This window comes from Rhinolophus ferrumequinum, chromosome 10 (assembly GCF_004115265.2).
Source record: "Rhinolophus ferrumequinum isolate MPI-CBG mRhiFer1 chromosome 10, mRhiFer1_v1.p, whole genome shotgun sequence".
Taxonomy (NCBI): domain Eukaryota; kingdom Metazoa; phylum Chordata; class Mammalia; order Chiroptera; family Rhinolophidae; genus Rhinolophus; species Rhinolophus ferrumequinum.
The window spans coordinates 88106177-88128259 of record NC_046293.1 but is presented as its reverse complement, the minus strand read 5'-3'; the positions used below and the strand labels follow the sequence as shown (position 1 = coordinate 88128259).

Below are 22083 nucleotides of genomic sequence, written 5' to 3'. Positions count from 1 at the left end.
TTGTGGGTCTCTACAAGTATTGTGTCTACTGTGACTAATGGATATCAGCCCTGCCAGTGGCCCCGCTTCTGCTCCCCCTTGCTTATGCTCCCGGTCTCTGTTTACCCAGCCGCAGGCCTCCAAGGCTGTAGAGAAGACCAGCATTGGGGGTCGTGGGAGAGCTGTAACGTTCTCAGGTGGTCATTTTGGGCTCAGAGTAGGGCACTGCAGCTCGCTGAGCTCTCCCTCTGAAAATGGAGACCTTCCTCACTGGGAGATCCAGGTACTGCTCCAAGAAGGATGCATTCATGGTTGCACGGAGTCCTTCCTGTCCTCCTGATACCACTGATTAGAGGTAAGTCTAAACAAATCTGAAGGAGCTCAAGTTTGGCCACAGAAAGAGCTGGCTCAAGTCTGGACTCCTTACTATACGACACATGAGACCCTCTATGAGAGAGAATATAGTGGATAAGAGTGCTTATTGTAAAGAGGTGGCCCTATCTGACCTTGAACAAGTTCTTAAATATCTTAAAACCTCATTTTTTCCCCAATTTTACATAAGAATGATGGGAATATTTTCCTCATCAAATACTTATAAGCATTAAACATTGTATATGTACATGTATTTTGCACTCAATGAAGATCTATATACTTGTTAGGAAATAGGATTGTTATGCAAAACAAATACACATAGAAGATCTCCTATCTCTTCTCCACAGGACAGATATTTCGTCATAATTGAGATTATATATGTAAAGTACCGAGCTCATTACCTGGCACAGACTAGCAACTCCAAAAATCATACCTAGTATTGTGGTCTGGTGCCTACTGACTTCTCTAATCCCATCCCCACCTCTCTCTGCCTTTGAACTTCAGCAACACCAAACTGTTTATGGTTTTGTCTCATTGCCTACTCCACACCCAACTGTGCATTTTCTCACCTCCTGATCATTATAGCAGAAACTGGCTAGCTCTTCCTCCTGGGAATAGAAATTGACTGTACTTCCCAGTCTCCCCTGCAGTTGGATGTGGCCATTTGAACCAGCTCCAGCCAATGGAATGTAAACAGGAGTTGCATGCTCCTTCCAGGCCTGTTCCATCAAACCTCCCACAAGGCTCTTCATGCTCTTTCCCCTTCCAATCTGGGAAGCCCCGTGTTGAAGATGGTAGAGTCTTAGATGGAAAGTACCTGGGTCCCTGGATTAAAATGTGAAGGAGAGCCATCCACTGTTTCAGACGTTCCATTAGTCAGAAATGAGCTTCCATTACATTTAAGCCATTATAAAGTTTTTATTTAAAGTTTTCAGTTTGTTGCAGCAGCTAACCTTACCTAAATTAGTACACTCCTGCTGTCTGATGTCCCTGGAATGCCTATAACTCCACCCTGCTTCACCGAGGTAACTCCTACTTATTCTTTAAGCTTCGTGTCTGGCATCATGTTCTCCAGGAAACCTTCTCCGAGCAACCCCCGAAGTCACAAGGAAGGATTAGGTGTATCTAGCAGACACTGCACAGCTGACTACCCTCTGTCTATTCTCCCCTTCCTCCTAATGAAATTCCAATTTTGTTCAGGGGATTTCAATACCCATTTCACAAGACTCCCTTGCAGCTAGCAGCAGTCATGTGATCCAGTCCCTGCCAATAAATTGTAAGAGGAAGTTGCTGGAGGGAGAGTCTTAGAGAAGCTTTAAAAAAAAAGGAAAAGATTGGCCTCCTACATGCCTTTTGCCTTTTTTCTTTGTGCTTCCTTTCTTCCCACCTGGAAGTCAGCTGCAATGCCCCGGAATGGAGCATACGTATTACAACCATAAGGATGCCTGCCATGTGCTAAGGCAGAGTAGAAAGAAGATTCCAGGTTCCGCAAGGCACCATGGAGCCACGAAATCAGCCCCGTTCTGTCTACTGCTGGTTCTCTTCCAATGTGGAAAACAGCATCTCCTAATGCGTAAGCCCTGTCGTGAGGTTTTTGTTTGCACTACCGAGAGCAGTCTGAACTGAATGCACGCCTTGCTCCGTGCTTCGGAGCAAGCCCTCCACTGCTTCCATCAAAATGCAATCACACCTGGCAAGCATCAGCTTAAGTGTCCGTTTCCCTGACTTGTTTGAAGGCACAGAGCAAGCACTCCACCAATGTGGGCTGAAAGAATGGTGACAAAGGAGACTGTTGCGTCTTCGTCATCTTCATTCTGGGGAAAGGAAAAGGTATCCTCGGAGGATACAGAGAAAAGGCCCTCAGTCTATCTGTGCTGCCACCATGCTCCTGTGTCCATGAGTGGAGCGTCACTCTACGGCCTCTGAGGTCTCTTCAGACTCTTGCGTTCTCTGATGTACCTCACATCCAGTACACGCTCCACACCGAGGAGGGTAGAAAGGGTAAGACACCGGCTTGGCCTCATATGGATACAGCATTTCCTGCTCCTAGCATCTTTTTGTTATTGTTGTTTGTTTGTTTGAAGTGAGGTGAAAGTCATATAAAGCAAACTTATATGACTGTCATGAAAGTTTGAAAGTGAACCGTTCAGTGGCATTCAGCACCTTCACAATGTTGTGCAACCACCACTTCTATGTAGTTCCAAACATTTTTATCACCCCAAAATAAAAACTTGCACCCATTAAGTAGCCATTTCCCGTTCTCCTCTCCCCTCAGATCCTGGAAACCACCAATCTATGCTCTGTCTCCCAGGATTTACATATTCTGGATATTTCATATACATAGAATAACACAATGGGCCAACAAAGGCAGGTAGGGCCATAGGGTCCACACATTAGGCTGACATTCAGCTTTTCTTTTCCAGGGCGAGGTCAAGGATTCCCATTGCAGCTTGAGTGGCTGAGGTCAAATGTCTTTGCAATCCAGCTCCTTGGAAGTTTTTAAAATTAGGTCTGGGATGAGTCTACAAATAGTAGATTTGGCAGAGAACTTTTATGTAGTGAAAGGTGAACTGTATGGAGGTGACCTGGCTGGCCTGGGCCATGGGGCACTGTCTAGCTGCACTTTTGTGAGAAAACACAGCTAGGTTTCCTGTCACGTGGTGTGTGTTTGTGTGTCTATGTATAGACAGACATCCCAGAGCACGTCCAAATTTCCTTTTGTCCTTGAATAAACTTTACAGATCACGAAGAACTTCTGACATCCAATGACAGCTCTCAAAAGGAGGCAGGGCAAGCACTTTTAACCCCAGTTTATAAACGGGGCAATCAAGGCCCAAGGTCATACAAGGAATGAGTGGCGAGGCCCCGATCCTGGGTGCTGTCCTCTGCACACAGCACATTTCCCCTCCTTTGATGTAACCTGGATACCTTAAGTTACTCGGTCATTGCTCAGGAGGAGTGAGGGGGAAATGCGTTAGCAGGTTGTATTCGTTAAAAACAAAATACCATAGCCTGAATGGCTTACACAACGTGAATAATTATTTCTCATAGTTCTGAAGGCTGGGAAGTCCAAGCTCAAGGTGCCAGCTAATTTGGTTCCTGAGAACTCTCTTCCTGGCTTGCAGATGGCCACCTTCTCTCTGTGTCCTCACACGGTGAAGAGAAAGAAAAGAGCAAACTCTCCGGTGTCTCTTCTTATAAGGGCACTAATTCCATCATGAGGGCCCCACCTTCATGATGGCCCCAGTTACCTCCCCAAAGGAGGTAATTACCTCCCCAAAGGCCCCAGATCCAAATACCACCACATTGGGGGGTAGGGCTTCAACATATGAATTTGGGGGGACACAAGTATTCAGTCCATAATATAGGTGGACTCCACAGCTGGTGGTGACCATGTACTACAGCTGGTGAGACGGTGGAATGTTCTTGTCAAAAGACAATTCAACCTAACTCTCTTGGAAGGAGGGGCAGGGAAGGAGGACAAAACTTGGAGAGTGTTAGGAAGAAAGTAGAATTGCCAAATTTAGGAAATAAAAATATCAAATACTTATTTGATTTTGAATTTCAAGTAAGCAACAAATAATTTTTTAGCATGTCTCATGCTTAGTTTGGGATATAATTACACTAAATACACACACACACACACACACACACACATATATTAGTTTTTTTTTATCGGAAATTCAAATTAACTTGGTGTCCTATATTTTCCTCAGGCAACTCTAAAAGAGACAGACCAAGAACTCTAAGACAAGCCCCAATGGACTCCAGGAGGGACAATTGTGAGATCTCTGGACTAACACTTCCACTATATATTTAACCTTTTTAAAAATCTTTTTTAAAAAAACTGTTAGGTTGGTGCAAAAGTCATTGCGGTTTAAAAGGTTAAATAGAATTGCAAAAACTGCAATTACTTTTGCACCAATCTAATAGTTTGTTTTTTGTATGTGATAACAAAAAATTTGCCATTTTAACCATTTTTAAGTGTACAGTTCTGTGGCATTAAATACATTCACATTGTTGTGCAACCATCACCACTACCAACCTCTAGAACTTTTTCATCATCCCAAACAGGCACGTCAAAGAAAACCAGATCTGGACAGTAGTTAAAGCAGTGAAAGCAGATTTTATCTAGGACTTTGCAACAGGGGAAAAGAGACCTCAGCACAGAACTGGGGTCAATTCCGAACATAGCATGGACAAGTGGGGATTTACAGCCAAGGAGCTGGGAGTGGTGGTCCTGGATGGAAAATTACTAATGGTGGGGTAATTCTTTGCTAAACTCACCTGACAGGATTCTTGCTGAAAGCAGGCCAGGGCGACTAGCTATCACCTGGGGTATGTTGGAGCATGAGGAATTTGGTCTGATATTTGATCAGTACGGAGGGTGATCTGATTAATACAGAGAGTGGGGGATTCTGTCTAAACCCACTTAACAGGATTCTCGCTAAAATTCGGAAACGTCAGTAGAGGCCTAGTTGGGAAGAGAATTCAGTGAAGCCTGACTACAGTTTGGTCAGAGGCTTTGTCAGAAACTGTACCCTTTAAACAATAACTCCCCCATCCCAAATTGCTTCCCCACCCCTGGCAACCACCATTCTACTTTCTGCCTCAATGGATTTGACTACTCTAGCTGTCTTATATAAGTGGAATCTAATACAGTCTTTTTCCTTTTGTGTCTGGCTTATATAATTAATTTTTAAAGGGGTGGCGGTGAGGGTGGTGGCGGAAACTTAGTGAATTCTATGGGGAAAACGGCCCACATTAGTCAAGACGAGAAAATAAAGGCGCGCTAAAAGACGTATTACATGTTAAGTGCGTAGGCTGGAGGGCGCGGGCTGTTTGCAGGCCTGTGCTGGGGTCGTGCAGGGGGTACACACGGGGAAAGGCTAGGGCGTCTCTGAGCCTCGGGCGGCAGAAAACCCAGGTGAGGCCAGAGGGGTGGGCAGTGAGGGGCAGCGACGGGGGCGCGGGCCGGCGGTTAGGTGTTGGGACTACAAGAGGCAAGCGCCCGGCGGTTGGAGGGAGGCTCCGAGTGCGATTCCACGCAGGGGTCGGGGACTGACCGCGCTCGGGGCCCGAACTCGGGGAGCCAGCGAGCGAACCAGAAGCCGCGCGCAGAGCGGCGGCGGCGCCAGGACCCGACAGCGCCGGCGGAGCGGAAGCGCGGCGGGCGGAGCGGGCGGAACGGATGGAGCGGCGCGGCGCGGAGCGCAGGTGACGAGGGGCTGGGCGGCCGGGGAGGGTGCAGGCCTCCCTGGTCGCACGCCGAGGGGACTGGGGGGAGCAGCTCCGGGGCGCGTTGGGCGCAGACCCGGGCCCGCGCGGGGCCGGGCGCGAGCGAGCAGCGGCGAGAGGCGGGTGGGACTGCAGACCCTGCGCCCGGGCTGACTTCCGACTCCGCCGCTGGACTCGCCAGCCTGGAAGCGGCGCGGGGCCTCCGCCCAGCAGTAAGGCGGATTTCCACCCCTGTTGGTCCCGGGCTCTCCGGCCCGGGCGCCTGAGCCTTGCCCTGGCCCTCTTCCCCGGAGTGAGGCCGAGGCCTGGCCGGAGGAGGGCCCTGCTGCGAAGCGGCCCCGCGCCGAAGGCCGCAGCCCTCCGCTTCCTCTCGGCCCGGCCCCGTGACCCTCACGTGCCTCTCCACCCTCGGGGCCGGGCTCTAGGATGCGGACGGAAGCCTCAGACCTCTTGCAGCTCCCGTCCCTCACTGAGGCCGGTTAATGCCTCTGCCTCCTTCGCCCCTCTTATGCGACCCCACCCTGATCACCTACAGCAGACGTTTTGGACCTGGGAGCTGGGTGTTCGGGGGTTTGCAGGAAGGATTTCATGCACTTCCGAAATTATAAACAGCATTATGAGAGAGAGGTATGGTGTGGGTTCAGTTTTTTGAAAGCGTCCATAGTTTTTACCAGATTCTCAAAGGTAGCGGTGTTCATTAGAAATATGTGAGCCACACACGTGATTTAAAAAAAAATAAACAAATGAAATTAGTTTAGTAATATTTTTTATTTAACTCAGGATAGGCAAAGTATGATGACTTTAGCACGTAATCAACATACAGTAGCCCTCCCCATCCCCCCCATCCGCGATTTCGCTGTTTGCAGTCTCAGTTACTTGGGGTCAACCACAGTTTGAAAATGGAAAATTCCAGAAAGAAACATTTCATAAGTTGTAAGTTGCACGCCTTCTGAGTGTGTGATGAAATCTTGCAGGTGTCCCACTCAGTCCTGCTCTGCCCTCCCTGGGTTGTGAATCATCCCTTTGACCAGTGTAACCATTCTGTAGACCTGACTAGGTTATCAGATCAACTTTCCAGGTATTGCTGTGCTTGTGTTCCGATAACCCTTTTGGCCTTTATTTTGCCAAAGCCATTCACATTACTGTTATTACAGTATCTTGTTATAATTGCTCTTTTATAATTGTTGTTAATGTCTTCCTGTGCCTAATTTATAAATTAAACTTTCTCATAGGTATGTGTGTATAGGAAAAATTTTACATAGTGTATATAGGGTCCAGTACTTTCTGCAGTTTCAGGCATCCACCGGGGGTTCTGGAACGGACCCCTGCAAATCAGGGAGAACTGTAAAAAAAATTTTGTTTTGTAAGGAGGGCACAGCTCACGGTGCCCATGCAGGGATCGAATTGGCAACCTTGGTGTTTTCAGCACCACTCTCTAACCAACTGAGCTAAATGGCCACCCAGGACTGTAAAAATTTTTAATAAGTTATCTTAAATTATTTTTTCCTACTAAATCTGAAATTCGGTGTATATTTTACACTTATGCCACATCTCAATTCAGACTGGCCACAGTTCAAGTGCTCAATAGCCGCGTGTAGCTAGTGGCCACCACACTGGACAATGCAGGCCTGAGGATTTCAGTCCAAACTCTTTGCTGTGGTATTCAGTGCTTTTTACAGTCTGGCCTCTCTTTATCTTTCTTTTTCCTGCTACTTGCCCAAGGATGGTTATACCCTCACCTCTCAGGACCACTTGCCATTCCCCTATACACCTTTGTTCAAGCTGTTCCTTCTACCTGGAATGCTTTCCCTGGGACTGTTAGGGAGGTACAGCGTCTGCTAAGAGGCTTTTCCGGACTCCCTTAACCCCAGAAGAGGTTCATCACTCCTTCCTCAGTGTTCCCCTAGTACTGTATTCACGGCTGGATTAGAACACATCACATGCTGTTTAATTGTTCTTGAGGCTATTCCCATGGCCAGTAGAGTGCCCTGTTCATCTCTGTTGTGATCATGGCAGGCACCTAATAGTTGATAAGTAGATGTTTGCAGACAGAACGAGTAAACCGCCAACCAGCTGTACTCAGTCTCTTAATTCCTGAATGGACCCAGGACTTCCTTGTTCAGGAGATTGGTGCCTGAATCACTCCCTCGTGTGTGTGTACACACACAGATATGGTGACTAGCCATGACGAATGCATTTCAAGATGTGCACAGGAAAGTGTCTTCTACCTGTGGTCCCCTCCCCATCTTACAGATGGGAAAGCTGAAGCTCGGGACTAAATTAGGGTGGCCAGCAAATTTGCATCAATATGAATACCAAGAAGTGGAGGGATTCTCCTTGAAAGGAGTTGGGGGGGTGTCTCAGGATTAGATTCCTCAGACAGTTAGGGATCAGCTAGCACCACTCTTGGTCGTTTGATAGGAGGCAAGAGAAGTGAGGAGTAGTGCTGGGCCCTGTTGAGGATTCAAGGGAGGTTCAGGTCTGAGAAGCCGAGGACATGACTGTTGGGAAACAAGCTGGGGAGCAGAACAGTCATCTCGGCTAATGAAAGTGCTGGCCTGGGAAGGGCAGGAGAGAACAAGTAGGGCGGACGGAAGGGCCAGGGGAACCAGCAGAGGGAGCGGAGAAGCAAGCACCTACTTGGTGAAGATGTGGTGCGATATATTGGGAAAACCCCTTAGAGAGCAGTGCCATTCTCTGTAGAATGGGAAATAGCATCAGATATTCAGAGCAGGCAAGCGACTTACCCGAGGTCACATAGCACTTTAAGCCCAAATGAAGCCCCCTAAGCCCTCCCTGCCATACTCACCGAGCCCCACCCACACCGCTGTTGCAACCAGGGGCCTTTAACATGGAGCCTAGGAAAACAGGTCTGGAGCACAGTGCCAGGCCTGGTGAGTGTCTTCCTCCCCATCTTCTGCCAAGGGGCTGTGATTAGACCTATTTATAGGGGTCTGGGGCCTTAATATTCTGCTTGGTGCATCTCTTGCCAATCAAATCAGTGCCGTCTGCAGTGCGATTGCTACTTTAGTGGCACCAGGGAGTGGAGTTAATTAAGCCCAGTATAAATAGACTCTGCCCTGCCTTGCAATTCGAAGGAGCGCTTTTCCTTCCTGTTTCCTGGCTCCACATACCCCTGCTTCCTCCCGGCCCCCCTTAGCTGGAGCCTGGGCGAGCAGAGTCTGGACACTGCAACCTAGAGTCACTAACCACTGCCTGTCCTATCTGAGGACTAAGCCCTGAGTTCCTCAGGGACCAAAGTGAGAAGAACCCAGGAGTCCACATTCTCTGTGCTTTTCCATAACCCAGGTACCGTTTGGCAGTTGACTGAGGCAGATTTTCTCCCCACAGCTATCCCTCTGCTTCCAGACTTTTTCACTTTGCAGCCAGGGCTTCTTTCTTGTTCATCCAGGCTTGGGAGGTTGAAAGCTGTATGGTAATATGTGACACCTTATGGGGTCAGTCAGTGTTGTACCTTCTCTGAACCCTTCTTGTCGCCTCGTTCCTACCAATTTCCCTCCCGCATTCACTCAATAAGCAGCATACCTGTGGGCTCCTGGCCTCCCACCAAATGCTCTGTCCCCAACTCCCCACCTGTGCGTGCTGAATCGGTGGGGTGAGGGGCTGTGCGCCCTCCTCCCGGTACCTTGCCCTGTGGTGGGTGGGGGTGGGGGAGTGTGGGGTGGCCCTCATGCTCCGGTTTCCCCCACAGGCAGCATGACTCCCATGAGGACCCAGCACTCGTTGGCAGGTCAGACATACACAGTGCCCCTCATCCAGCCGAACCTGCGGCGAGAGGAGGCCATCCAGCAGGTGGCGGACGCCCTGCAGTACCTGCAGAAGGTCTCCGGAGACATCTTTAGCAGGTGGGTGCTGCCCTGGGCAGTCGTCTCTCCTTTCCCAGGAAGGTCCCTCTAGGAGTGACCCTTCTGGTGATGTTTGGTCCTGGGGGGCCCCAGCTTAGAAGCTTTTTCTCTCACGTGCTCCTAAGAGCTACGTACTGTCCCACTTAGCCCCCTGCGTTCCCTCCCTGTGGATCCCACAGGCCCAGTGGTGGTACCGCTCTCCTAACTCCTGCTCTTCCTCCCTCTGGGGGCCCACGTGCACTTATTCCCGCAGTCAGCAAATCCTGTGTTCAGGCACTGTGCTCCTCTCCTTAGTTACAGCGGTGAATAAGGGAGATCCCAGAGGTAGACTGTAATTAATCAATTGCATGTTATTTAATTCTAATTGCGATAAGACCTATTTTTAATAATTTTGTAAAAGCTGGTATTTATATAGCATTAACCATGTACTTCCAATGAGCTGAAGCACATTAACTCATTAACCCTTACAACAACCTTATGAGGAGGTTCTGTTGAAATCTCCTTTAATAGATGAGGAAACCGAGGCACAGAATGGCTAAGAGACTTGCCCAAGTGCAGAGCCTGGGGTCACAGCCAGGTATGGTGGCTCCAGACTCTGGAGTCCCTACTGTCTCTCTGTGAAGATAAGTTGCTATGAGAGCTGTGAGTGGGAGGCCCGACTTGGTCTGGGAGGAACCGGAGGAGGCACATGTAGGGGAAACATTCAGGGTAAAAGCTGAAGAGTGAGGAGTTGTTGGGGGGGGTAGGCTGGGGACCAGAATGCTTCAGAAAGAAAGAAGTGCACGAGCCAACGCTCTGAGGTGGGAAGGACCTGAATTGAAGCCAGTGTGGCCAGAGCAGGAGAGTGAAGTGGGTGAGGCCTCAGAGGTCACTGATGATTTTGAGGTGGTGAGTGGCAGTTTTTGTATCTCCAGTGCTTATCCAGCATAGTCCTTGGGCTATAATGATTCTTCGCTTGGTGTTTATTTCACATGAATTAATGGTGTTTGCTGTGTCCTTGCAAAGGTCCCAGGTTTTGTCCTGGATACAGGGCCTATCCTTCTCTGGCCATAGCAACCTGAAGTGGGCTTAGGTCGTCTCCCTCCTGGGTGCCCACACCATGCCTCACACAGGGACCCTTTATCCCACCCAGTGTCAAGTATTTACCTGCCTGAGTTAGGTTCCTCTCGTGGTCCAGGTCACACCCCACCCTCCCGCTTGTAACCCAGCCCAGGAATTCCCTGCTGCGTCACCAGGCCACGTCTTCCTCCTTCGTCAGTTGGGAGTCCACCTCCTCCTGAAGCCTTCCCCAGTGGGAGCAGAAAATGAGGCCACTGTTTTCAGTTGGACTTCGTATAAACACCAGATACTCTGCACTCTTCTGCCTGTTACCTACCCGCTGACATAGCCGCCTGCCCCAAGCCTGTCCAGAACATAAATGTAACCAGGGAGCGGAGCCCCACGTGGTTCAGGGGCTTGACTCTGGAGCAGGCAGCCTGGGCTCCCTCTGGCCTCCCCATTGCTTGCTCTGGAACCTTGGGCAAGTAACTTAACCTCTGTGAGCCTCAGCGTTCTTATCTGTAGTATGGTAGCTTCCTCATGGGTTGTCTGAAGATTAAATGAATTAAAACTTGCAGAGGAATTAGCGCCGGGCATATAGCAGGCATTCAGTAAACATTTGCTCTTTATATCATCTCTGCTCATTTGCTGCTGATGGTGGTCCTTCATTAACCAGCTATCAGTACAGAAAGTGGTAGGTGCCCCCTTTGTGCTTATTTTTGTGCTAAATATGATCAAGGAACATAGAAGTTAGAGGACACAGGCCTTTAAGAGCTGTCAGTCCTAGATTATGGCTAGTGATTGAAATGGATGCCAAAACAACCCACCGAAAATACTTGTTTCCTCAAGGACTGTGACTGCTGCTTGCCTCTCTGTAAGGAGAGCACTGGTGTTTTTAGCAGGCTTTCCTTTCTCCTCCTGGTATGTGACACCTGTAGACAGTTTCCTGGGTGAGAGGGCAGGAAAGCCACCTCCTGGGAAGGGATGGAGAGCTGGTGGAGCGTGGGTATGGGCCCTCCATGTGGCCCAGGGGGGAGGATGCGTCCCAGGAGCCCTCACAGCCAGCTTCCAGGTGCCTCCATTGGTCCCACTACGTGCCCACTTGCCGGTTCCTGAGGGATGCTGAAGTTGTGTGCGACGTGGTTCCTGTCTCAGGACGTACCGTCCGGACCGGGAGAGCAGTAGGTCTCGGCTGATTCTTAACTGCATAGCCTCTCAGACTCTGGAGAGGAGAGAAATAAGTACGAATTAATGGCATGTTTGTTAATCCAAACACCCCAAACTAGTTTAAGCAAAAAGTGGAGCAGGCTTTGGAGCTGAAGGGCGTAAAGGACGTACATGACGTCACTGGGACCTGGTTTTGCGTTCGTTGCATCCTGGCGCTCTGCCTCTGGTTGGCCCCATTCTCAGACAGGCCTTGCTCTGTGGTGGCAAGGTCACAGCCAGCAGGGCCAGCGCTCCTGCATTGAGGTTCAGGTCCAGCATTTCCTTGGAAGCCCCACTCATTGGCCTGGTTTAGTTCTCATGTCGATCCCAGAGCCAGCTGCTGGGGCAAGAGGGCTGTGACACACTGGTCCCGTGTGACACACCTTGGTCACATGCATTACCCTGAGCTCTGGGTTTAGCCTCACCTGAAGTGCAGGGACTGAGCCTGAGGGAGTGATGGATTATGCCTGGACAAGGAGGAAGTCCACGCTAGTGAAACCCACATGCCCCGTGCACGAGGTAAGGGAAGGCCTCCTAGGGAGAGGGGCATGGACCTGGCCACGGGAGGCACAGGCTGTGGACAGGGAGGCTGGGACTGGGGGCCTGCAGGCATCTGGGGGGTCTGAAAATGGGTGCCAGAGGCTTAGAAGCAGAATTTGGAATGCGGTGCGTCCCGGCTCCCCGAGTGCGGTGCGCCCCGGCTCCTGCAGTGCAGTGTGTGCTGGCTCCCGAAGCACAGACCTTGCTGCTTGTCCCATACTTTCAGCTCCTCCACTGCAGAAAAGAAGAGGGTGTGAAAAGTGAACTTGCCAGCATCTGTGGGCCTCACCCTGATCCTGCGCCCTTGGGAGCTTGCTTCCCTCTCCTTTATGTTCTCCGCAGTGCTGTGGGGTGCTCCATGGCAGAGGAGTGGGAGGAGACAGGAGGGAGGGAGGGTGAGTGAAAAGTTGGGATAAGTAAGTTGGGGCCCATGAAGGCTTCTGCGAACAGGAGTGGACTTTGAGCTTGAACCAGGAGTTTTAGAGCCTGGGTAAGTTCTTGAGCAGGGAGGTGATGGGACAGAAGAGTTTGGCGAAGGTTCATCAGGCAGCTGTCACAGAGCGGACAAGAAGGGGAGATAGTGGATTCCAGGGACACCCTAGAAGCTGTTACTGTGGCCAGGCCATGGAAGGGAGAGGCTGCAGTCCAGGGGACTTGCAGGCAGGGAGGGCTGGATAAGTGACATTTCCACAGGAACAATGACGACGTGATGACAGGATGGGATGTGGATGAAGGAAAGGGAGGAGTCAGAGATGATTGGCAGTGGGGTGGGAGTGCCTAGACCTAGCTCCTTTTGCCTGCCCCCTTCCCCATCCTGCAACAGGCAACAAGCATGGGCGCTTTTCATTTCTCTTGGCTTTTTGTGGTGGGGATGTGACCCAGTTTGCAAAGCCCCCCCTTTAAATGGGCTCTTCCTGCATGGAAACCTTGTAGAGAAGAGACAGTTTCTCTCTCTCCTCCCGTTTCAGGCCCAGGCCCCTCAGCCCACTGGAGCCTGTGCCCGGTTCTGCAGGTAGGCGAGCTCATGGAAAATTAGCATTCCAAGCGGGCCTTCCTTCCTCCTGCACTGCCGCAGTGGGAGCTGTGCAGAGACTGGAGCGAATGACAAGTACCTCTCAGGCTCTCCTCGAACCCCTCCTTCCAGCCCTGTCCCTGGCTTCTCTTCCTGCTTGGCAGATCTCTCTGGCCCTCACCTGCCCCCATCTTCACCTGGGAGAAGCCAGGCCCCCAAATATCTGCCCCGAGACCTCACTGCTTCACAAGACTTAGATGACGAGGCAGAAGGTGTTGCAGTGGCATAGCGAAGAGGAGCCTGTGACAGTGGGGTGCTGTCCTTGTCACTCCGTCAGCCCCACGGGGGAAGCCACAGCCTGGTCTCACTCCTTCCTCATGGGAGAGTCCATTTTCTCTGGAAGCTTTTTCCTTTTCTCTCTTTTGTCCTTACACTTCCTACCTCTTCCTTTCTTCTCCTCTCTCCCCCTTCCTCCTTTCTTTTCACCTTCCCCACACTTTCCTCTTTTTCTTACTCCCTGCTTCCTCTCTCCTTCCCATTCTCCCCCCTTTGTCTCTACTGATTGGCACCTGGTGACTTCCAAGGTTTGGAAGCATTCAGTCAGCTGCCTGCATAATTAGCAGATCATTCCTAATTATCCCAGAGCTGAAAGATGACGGTGAAGGCAAGAGCCCAGGCTCACTGCTGTGCCCAGGGATAGGACACATGAGGGGAGGACAAGCAGCCATTATGGGGCAGGAGCTGGTGCTCCCTCCCCCCTCGCCGCCCCTGTAGACGGCATGCTGATCGCGAGGGGCCGTGGGCCTGCCTGGCTCATTGGAGGGAATGAGGGTCAGCTTTGGAGGTGGTGGGATGGGAGCGAGCACTGCCCCGGCTGCCCAGGCCCCTCCCTCTGCCACACCCGGAGCAGAGTGGTCCCTGGGTGTCTCCTCGAGTGCCTCCCACCCCAGCCTGGAGCTTCTTCTGTCTGCCCAGCACTTCCTCCTCTGGCTTCCCCTCATCCCTCTGTCCACTATGGGTAGTGACAGCAAATGTTAACCGAGTACTTAGGATATGTCAGCTAGTGCAGGAACGCTAGACATACATCCATGTTGAGCCTTGCCAGTAATTCCACGATACAGAAGTTACTACTCCTACTTTCAACTGAAGAAGCTGAGTCATAGGCCAATTAAGTGACTTGCCCAAGGTCACCCTGTTACTAAATAGATGTTAACCCAGATCTGTGGGATATTGTAGTTGTCTCTCCGGTAAACTGGAATCTCCGTGAGAATGGGCGTGTGTCGTATGATTCATCTTTGTCCCAGGCTCTGAGTGAGCCAGTTCTTCCCTGGTGCTGACGGATGCAGCCCTTCCTCTGCGAGTGTCTGGCAAACATGTCACAGGGACATGGCTTCAGTGATGAGCTTGGAAACTGACCGCCAGGCCAGGGGGTTCTAAATCGGGAATGACAAACAAATTGCCCTTTGGCCACCACTGCTCATTATTCATCGCACTCAGTCCCAGGCGTGTGGCCTGACGGTCCTTCCTAACACAGCCTTCCCGACGTCGCTGCCAGTCAACAGAAGACGGCGTACGAACTGAAAGCTCTTTCCCATCTGTGGTGTGTACTCTCAGCATCGTGGCACGTGACTATGAGATTAGAGTGTTTGGGAACTCTGTCCGCAAACAAGCCGTTAGACTCACAGGTCCTAGGGTAAGAAAAGAACCCTGGACCTCATGTCTTCCATTCCGCTCCCTTGGAGCATCTCCCTTGGAGCATTCCTGACAGGTGGTCATCCAGTTGGAATTTGACTGCTTTGGAGAGCTAGGCAGTTATTTACTAGAAAGTTCTTATGTAGAACTGAGAGCTACTTCCTTGTAACTCCACCCACTGGTCCTAATGCAGCCCTCTGGGGTGACAGCATAAGTCTCATCGCTTTTCCAACTCACAGTACTTAGGATATTTTTGATATGTGAAAGGAATGATCGTGTTCTCTACATCATCTCATTTCTAGCCAGACATCTTTCACTTACCTTTGTGTGACATGAGTTTCTCACTCGTCACCATCCTCATTATCCTCCTTTGGACGTTCATGAACTTGTCTCTTTTTATTCAGCCAGTATTTGTTACATGTCAGGCACTGTCTCAGGTGCTGGAGATATAGCAGTGAGTGAGGGAATAGTCTAGAAGGGAATTCAGAGTCCTCTTAAAATGTGGATTCCGTTTAAAGGGGACACAGCTGTGGATGAAACTGGTGCCTGGCATAGATTAGCTCATTAATTCGGGGCTCTGTTTTCTCTCTAGTGCCTCTTAGAGAGTGGATGTTCCCTGTTTATTGGAAGAAGGTAGGAGAGGGCTCGAGCTGTGTGCCTTAAGATTGCATTCCCTTTTTAAGCTGCTTAACATACTTTTAGCTGAAACTGAGCTTACAGTCAACCAAAACCTCAGGTCTTTCTTCACCTGAACTATAGCTAAACCTCTATCTTCTGTACTTATGCACTTGACTTTTTAACCTAAATACTGGGCTTCACATTCATTCCTCGTCAATTTCACCTTAGTGCTTATAGTCCATCCTTCTAGCCTCTCAGGATTCTTTGAGTCTTGATTGCATCATGCAGCCCATTTCTGACCCTTCCCCGTTGGATAACCCGTTTCCTTATCAAGTGTTGAGTGAGCTGGACGGGGCCCCGCCAGAGACCTTCGTGCAAGGCTGAAATCAATCCATTCTTCGGCAGTGCCCTTGGGGTGCTGGGGTTTGTCTGCTTTGATTTTCCTTAAATGTACTCTCCGCCAACCCCCACAGTTCCATCTTGTCCGCAGGATTTTGTGAGAAACCGTCAAAATCCTTGCTGACTCAAGATGCACTGTACTTAAGGCTTTCCCCTGATACACCGGTCTAAGCACCCTGTCAGAAAAAGAAATGCTGCAGATTTAAAGCAGTGCTGGCCCCTGGGATGTGCCTCTTCCTTTCCTAAGTGCTTACAGACCCTCTATTTAATAATCCATTCTGGAAATTTGCCAGGGCTCATTGTTCGGCTTGATGTTCACAGTTTTGAGAAAGCAGCCCTTCTCTCCTTAATGAAAGAACCAAAACAGAGCAGCCTCTGTCCAGCTCCGGCTCTCATTCCCTCCCTCTCAACCTCGGCTTCGAGTGGAGTGGTTACGTAACCACTAAGGCTTGGCACCCAGGGCCAGGGTGGCAGTTGGGGGCTGGAGGAAGCAGCGGTGCTCGAGTCCCCTTCCCAGTGGACGAAGACCTCTCCCCCTGCCAGAAAAGATGGGGCTCATGCTGGAAAAGATGGGTGGTTCTGCATTCTCTCATTGGAAGGAAACTATGCCTTCTTGTTCTCGCTCTGCATTGGAACCCCACTCAGACCATTGTGTCAAGAACTCAGCTGCTCAGCGTGCCAGCTTGTGCCCCTGCCCCCACCTCTGGACCGGGAGTAATCAGGGAGACTTTATCGGGATGGAGACCCCTGGGTTTGCGAAATTGGCTGATGCGGTGGGTTCTCAGGGGGCCAAAGCCTTCTAGAGTTGGTAGGGGTGTTTTAGAAAGGCTGGGCCAGAGTCTTAACTGTTCATTTCAACCTTTAGAGGACTCTCCGAGCCCCCTGGCCCTGCAGTCTCCGACCCCTCAGACAGTGGGGGCCCCCTCTGTTGTTCACCGTTTCCTCCCACCTTTCCCTGGGTACTCAGCTTGCAGCTCCACTCTGTTTCTCGTGCGTCCCTTCTCTGCTCGCTCCTGCCAGGTGAATGCGGACACGTGACCGCTCAGCATGTGAAATGTGGCTGTCATGGGCAGGGCCTGGTGTTCTTGGACGTGGGGAGGAGGGACTGGCACCTGTGAGCAGAGGTAACCCTGAAGCGAGAAGCCCCTTGCTGTTGCTGAATAATGTAGGAACAGCGTGCGTGAGGCTCGTGTGCATTTTCATTTAGGGCACACGAGTGTTAGTCATTCAGTAACCAGAGGGGCCCGTACAGGTGCCAGGCACTGGGAATACACAGGAAACAAAACAGTCCTCAGTCCCTTGAAGCACGTGTAGGCAAGACACATGTCAAGCGGCGCTGTGTAAAATAAAGTGGGGTGGGGGTTGGAAAGTGACAGGTGCATTTTCGGATTCCGTGGTAGGGAAGACTATAGCGGGGGGGCCTATGCAGTGAAGCAGCGGCTGTGTGGATATTGGGGGGGGGACATTCCATTTGATGCCAAGGCCACTTGACAACAGTGAGTTTGGCATGTCCAGGGAATAGCAGGACAGCAGGTGACACTAGAGCCGACTGATCAGGTGGGGGCAGGGGGTGGACTCCTACAACCACGAGAACCATGGTCAGGACTTGGGACGTACTTACCTGAGCCATTATCATGTCAGGGGCAGTTCCTCCTGAACGGGGACTGAACTTAGGTCCAGCCTTGCCTGTCAGTCAGCCATGCTCAACTCTGGTTTTGTCGTCGGGAAATAGGTGAATGTGTCCTGTCAGTCATGATGATTGTCTCAGCTTGCTCCTGCTTGAGCTTGTCAAGTCCAGGAGGCAGGACCCATGTCCCTTTAGATGGCATGTCCAGGCACCAACTCTGGGCAAGGTGATTGCCCACCCCTACCCAGACCTCCAAGGTACTCCATACGGTGCCTTCCCAGACGCTTCAGGTCGGATAATCCTTGCAGAGGCCACCGGAGCAGTTCCAAAACTGGCCCTGACAAGCAAGTAACACTTTTTAAAGAGCCCTTGCCCAGGCCCCTGGCTTCGCAGGTCTGCTGTGCAAACAGGTGTGCAGGACGCTGTGGGGGCTTGAGGAGCAGCCCCCAGCCCTGTCATTTTTTCTGTGGCAGGATCTCCCAGCGAGTAGAGCTGAGCCGGAGCCAGCTGCAGGCCATTGGGGAGAGGGTCTCCTTGGCCCAGGCCAAGATTGAGAAGATCAAGGGCAGCAAGAAGGCCATCAAGGTAGCCTGTGTGTCCTGCGGCCGGCGGGCAGTCGCAGAACCCCCCTTTCCTACCATATCCCTGTGCTTCCGAGGTTGCCAGGTCCCTGCCCGCACCGTCCAGCCACACCTCTAGCTTTCCTCTTTCTCCGAATCCCCCCACCTGAACTCTGGGCTCTCTGGAGCTTCTCAGGGCCTCTGAAGAAGTGACCTCAGACTCCCCCTCCGCCCAGGTGTTCTCTAGTGCCAAGTACCCAGCTCCAGAGCGCCTGCAGGAGTACAGCTCCATCTTCATGGGTGCCCAGGACTCGGGACTGCAGAGACGCCCCCGGCACAGGATCCAGAGCAAACACCGCCCCCTGGATGAGCGAGCCCTGCAGGTCTGATGGGCACACAGCTCCCACGCTTGCAGAGGGTGCCCCGTGGTGGTCCTGCATGTGGGGGAGGAATTAATGGCCCAGCCTCAGGTTCTGCCTGGGATGCGGTGGAGGTCACTGCTCGGCCCCAACACCCGCCATCCCTGTCACATCCCACCCCCCAGGAGAAGCTGAAATACTTCCCTGTGTGTGTGAGCACCAAGCCGGAGCCTGAGGATGAGGCTGAGGAGGGACTCGGGGGGCTTCCCAGCAACATCAGCTCCGTCAGCTCCTTGCTGCTCTTCAACACCACCGAGAACCTGTATGGCCAGAAGGGGGGCGGGCTGGCTTAGTGGGCGGACGGGGGGCAGGAGACTCGTGCAGCAGCCGTCCGCAGCTGGGGAGCCAGAACCCATTTCGTTGGCCTTGGAAGGCTTGGGATCCACAGTACAAACGATCGTTGCCCCTAATGAAGTGGGAAAGGTGGAGGAGGGCCCTGTGCCTAGAACAGGTGATAGATTGCCTGAGCTGCACCCCACCTCTACAGGTACAAAAAGTATGTCTTCCTGGACCCTCTGGCTGGTGCCGTAACAAAGACCCATGTGATGCTGGGGGCAGAGACAGAGGAGAAGTTATTCGATGCCCCCCTGTCTATCAGCAAGAGAGAGCAGCTGGAGCAACAGGTGGAGATGGCGCTTAGTGGTGGGGTTACAGGCGGGCGAGGAGGCGGGGCCCTGCTGGCCCTGCTAGGGTTCTAGGCAACGGGTCTGTTGAGCCCGTGGGCCCATCCAGGTCCCACTGCCATGACCCCTGCAGGCCCCACTCACGTATGCCCACTGATCCTGCAGGTTCCGGAGAACTACTTCTACGTCCCTGACCTGGGCCAAGTGCCTGAGATCGACGTGCCATCCTACCTGCCCGACCTGCCAGGCATCGCTGATGACCTCATGTACAGTGCTGATCTGGGCCCTGGCATTGCCCCCTCTGCCCCTGGCACCATTCCAGAGCTGCCCACCTTCCACACAGAGGTGGCCGAGCCTTTCAAGCCAAGTGAGCAAGAGCCAGGAATGGGAGTTGGGCCACTTTCTTCCCCAGACACCTCACTTTCTCACACTTGTTTCAGACCTAGAAAATGGGGTGCTAACAGCACCCCCACCGCCACCACCCCCACCGCCGCCTCCCCCAGCCCCAGCAGTGCTGGTCAGCGCCCCCCCACCCCCACCCCCACCGCAGACCGTGGCCTCTCCAGGTCAAGGTGCCGAGGATGAGCGCAGCACGTCACCTTCAGGTAGGAGCAGCACGGGGCAGGGGACGCATGTGTGGGGAGGGGAGGGGTCCTCTCCTTGGGGGTGCCGGAAGGACTTCTGTAGGCTTGCTAAGTGGTCATAAATTCAAGATTTTCAGAATAGTTCTAATTTCATATCTTGTTCCATTAGGTTCATAAAATAGTGGTTTTTAGGCTGTGTCTGTAATGGCCCAGGAATTCTATCCTCCAGGGCAGAAGAAGCCTGGCCAGATCAGCCAGGCTTTGGGTCCCCCATTCCCACTTAAACCAATGGAAAAAGGGGGGGCTACTAACGTAATTGAAAACTGCAGCAACAAAATATCCACGTGTCCTTTAATTGCAATTTCAGTTTTAATATTTTACCTCCCAGTCCTCTCCAGCATGCAGAAGTGGCACAGACCTCCTTGTTGGCTCATCTGTCACGTTTAGACACTCAGCACAGCAGTAATTCCCAGGGGCCACACCTGCAGGGTCACAGCTGACCCGGGTAGGGGCTGGAGAGGGACCAGGAGAGCCTGGACGCAGACTCCCCGAGCCGCCAGCGCAGGCGGACACGTCGGCATCCAGGCTCGTAGTCTCCGGAAGCCCAACTTCACTCTTCGGGAGGGACCCGTCCTCACAGCAGGCTGCCAAGGGCTCGCGGCCCCCCAGAACCTTAGGCTGGGCAGGCCGGTCCCACCGCCGAGCCCTGCCTGAGCAGCCTTCCTTCCTCATGCCCCTCCTCACCCCCAGCTCCAGTGCACGGAGCTCCCAAGGAAGTGGCTGACCCCTCCAGTGGCCGGGCCACTCTGCTGGAGTCCATCCGTCAGGCTGGGGGCATCGGCAAGGCCAAGCTCCGCAGCGTCAAGGAGCGCAAGCTGGAGAAGAAGAAACAGAAGGAGCAGGAACAAGGTGAGGGGACGCCGCCCCACTCCAGGAGAGGGCACTAAGAAAAGGGCCACCTCTTCTAACCACCATCAGGCTCCAGAAGGTGCTCCTTGCCACCCAAGTGTCAGAAGGCCAGCCCCCTGTAGTCCCCAGGGCGTTTACTGGCAGCCCTGGGTGGCCTCCCTGACATCTTCTCTGCTGCCTGGGCACTGGGTTCCTGCCCGGTTTTGGAGCCTGCTTAGTGGAACTCTGCTCTCCGTTGGTAGGGGTCGGCCTCATGGCTCAAACTATGAGAGAGAATCTTCTCCTGTCTGCCAGGTGTCTGAGAAAATGGTCTGGACCTGAGATATTTGAGAGACAGGGCCTGGAGGGGTAGCCCAGTCCTGCTTCTCTAAGCCTCTGGTGCTACAGATTACGTCTGCTGTGACTCCCACACACTGGCATAAATGTAACCCCTGGGCATAACGCAGCAGCGGTGCCCTGGAGGTCAAGAGTCCCGAGTGAGAGTCCCAGCTCTTTGAGCTTTGCACTGTAACCCCAGGCAAATCGCCTAACCTCTCTGGGCTGGTTTCCTCATCCATACAGTGGGGCTGCTCATAAGGGCCCCTGTCTCACTGGGTGGCCGTGAGAGTGTTACTCAAATGTTAACCATTTTCTCATCAGTACCGCAGAGCTGGTATCAGACAGACTGACCTCCAAGAGCTGGGGATAGCGTGGTGGCTGTGGAGGGCTGGGGTGTCAACAGTGAACGAAAAGAGGACACATGTGACTGAAACTGAGAACGTCCCCTCCTCCTCCCTCACCTGTGGTTTTCCTGTTGCAGTGAGAGCCACAGGCCAAGGTGGGGACCTGATGTCGGATCTCTTTACCAAGCTGGTCATGAGGCGCAAAGGTAGGAGGCAGGGCCGGCCGGGGACCTGGGGCGTTTGTATCCTGCACTTTCTCTTCCTGTTTCCAAGTCTGGAGGGGCTGGGTGCTAGTACCCCAAACCTCCATCCTCACCCTCTGCCTGTTCCCTCCCAGGCATCTCCGGGAAAGGACCCGGGAGTGGGCCCAGCGAGGGGCCTGGAGGGGCCTTTGCCCGAATGTCGGACTCCATCCCACCTCTGCCTCCCCCACAGCAGCCAGCAGGGGATGAGGATGAGGACGAGTGGGAATCCTAGGGGCTCAGCCACTCTTTCGTCCCCCAGACCCCCAGGAGGGGCACCGTGGAGCACTGCCCACGTTTGGGCCTGGACCATCTTCAAGGAGCGGGGAGGCTGGCTTCTGAGGGTGGAGAGGCCCTGGCTCTGCCTGCACCTCAACCCCTTCACCAGCGAGCTCTCCTCTTCCAAAAGACTGACATCCAATAGTACACACATCAATAAAGTATAACGCTGAACTGAGCATAGAGCAACCGTGCACTTTTAATTAAGAACTACCGCT

At 52.4% G+C, this 22083-nt stretch overlaps 1 protein-coding gene across 4 annotated transcripts; it reads left to right on the top strand.

Moving 5' to 3' along the window:
* The first annotated feature begins 5416 nt into the window (after positions 1 to 5416).
* WASHC1 (WASH complex subunit 1) lies at positions 5417 to 22044 on the top strand. Of its 4 annotated transcripts, none has more exons than XM_033117001.1 (11): positions 5417 to 5568; positions 9302 to 9455; positions 18061 to 18172; positions 18384 to 18530; positions 18692 to 18828; positions 19054 to 19189; positions 19355 to 19556; positions 19630 to 19794; positions 20524 to 20682; positions 21482 to 21550; positions 21682 to 22044. In XM_033117001.1, exons 2-11 carry the CDS (start codon positions 9307 to 9309, stop codon positions 21819 to 21821), a joined length of 1416 nt encoding a protein of 471 aa, XP_032972892.1. In that variant the 5' UTR covers positions 5417 to 5568; positions 9302 to 9306; the 3' UTR covers positions 21822 to 22044. The 4 variants fall into 4 exon arrangements, with proteins under 4 accessions (XP_032972892.1, XP_032972893.1, XP_032972894.1 ...); XM_033117002.1 differs by lacking the exon at positions 5417 to 5568 and adding an exon at positions 5599 to 5801; XM_033117003.1 differs by lacking the exon at positions 5417 to 5568 and adding an exon at positions 5843 to 6216.
* The last annotated feature ends 39 nt before the right edge of the window (positions 22045 to 22083 follow it).

Excerpts from the sequence above, each read along its gene's own strand:
- WASHC1 (XM_033117001.1), top strand. The coding sequence starts at position 9,307 with ATGACTCCCATGAGGACCCAGCACTCGTTGGCAGGTCAGACATACACA. Across the intron at positions 18,829-19,053 it reads TTCAACACCACCGAGAACCT|GTACAAAAAGTATGTCTTCC; the intron begins GTATGGCCAGAA and ends CCACCTCTACAG. Across the intron at positions 20,683-21,481 it reads ACAGAAGGAGCAGGAACAAG|TGAGAGCCACAGGCCAAGGT; the intron begins GTGAGGGGACGC and ends TTCCTGTTGCAG.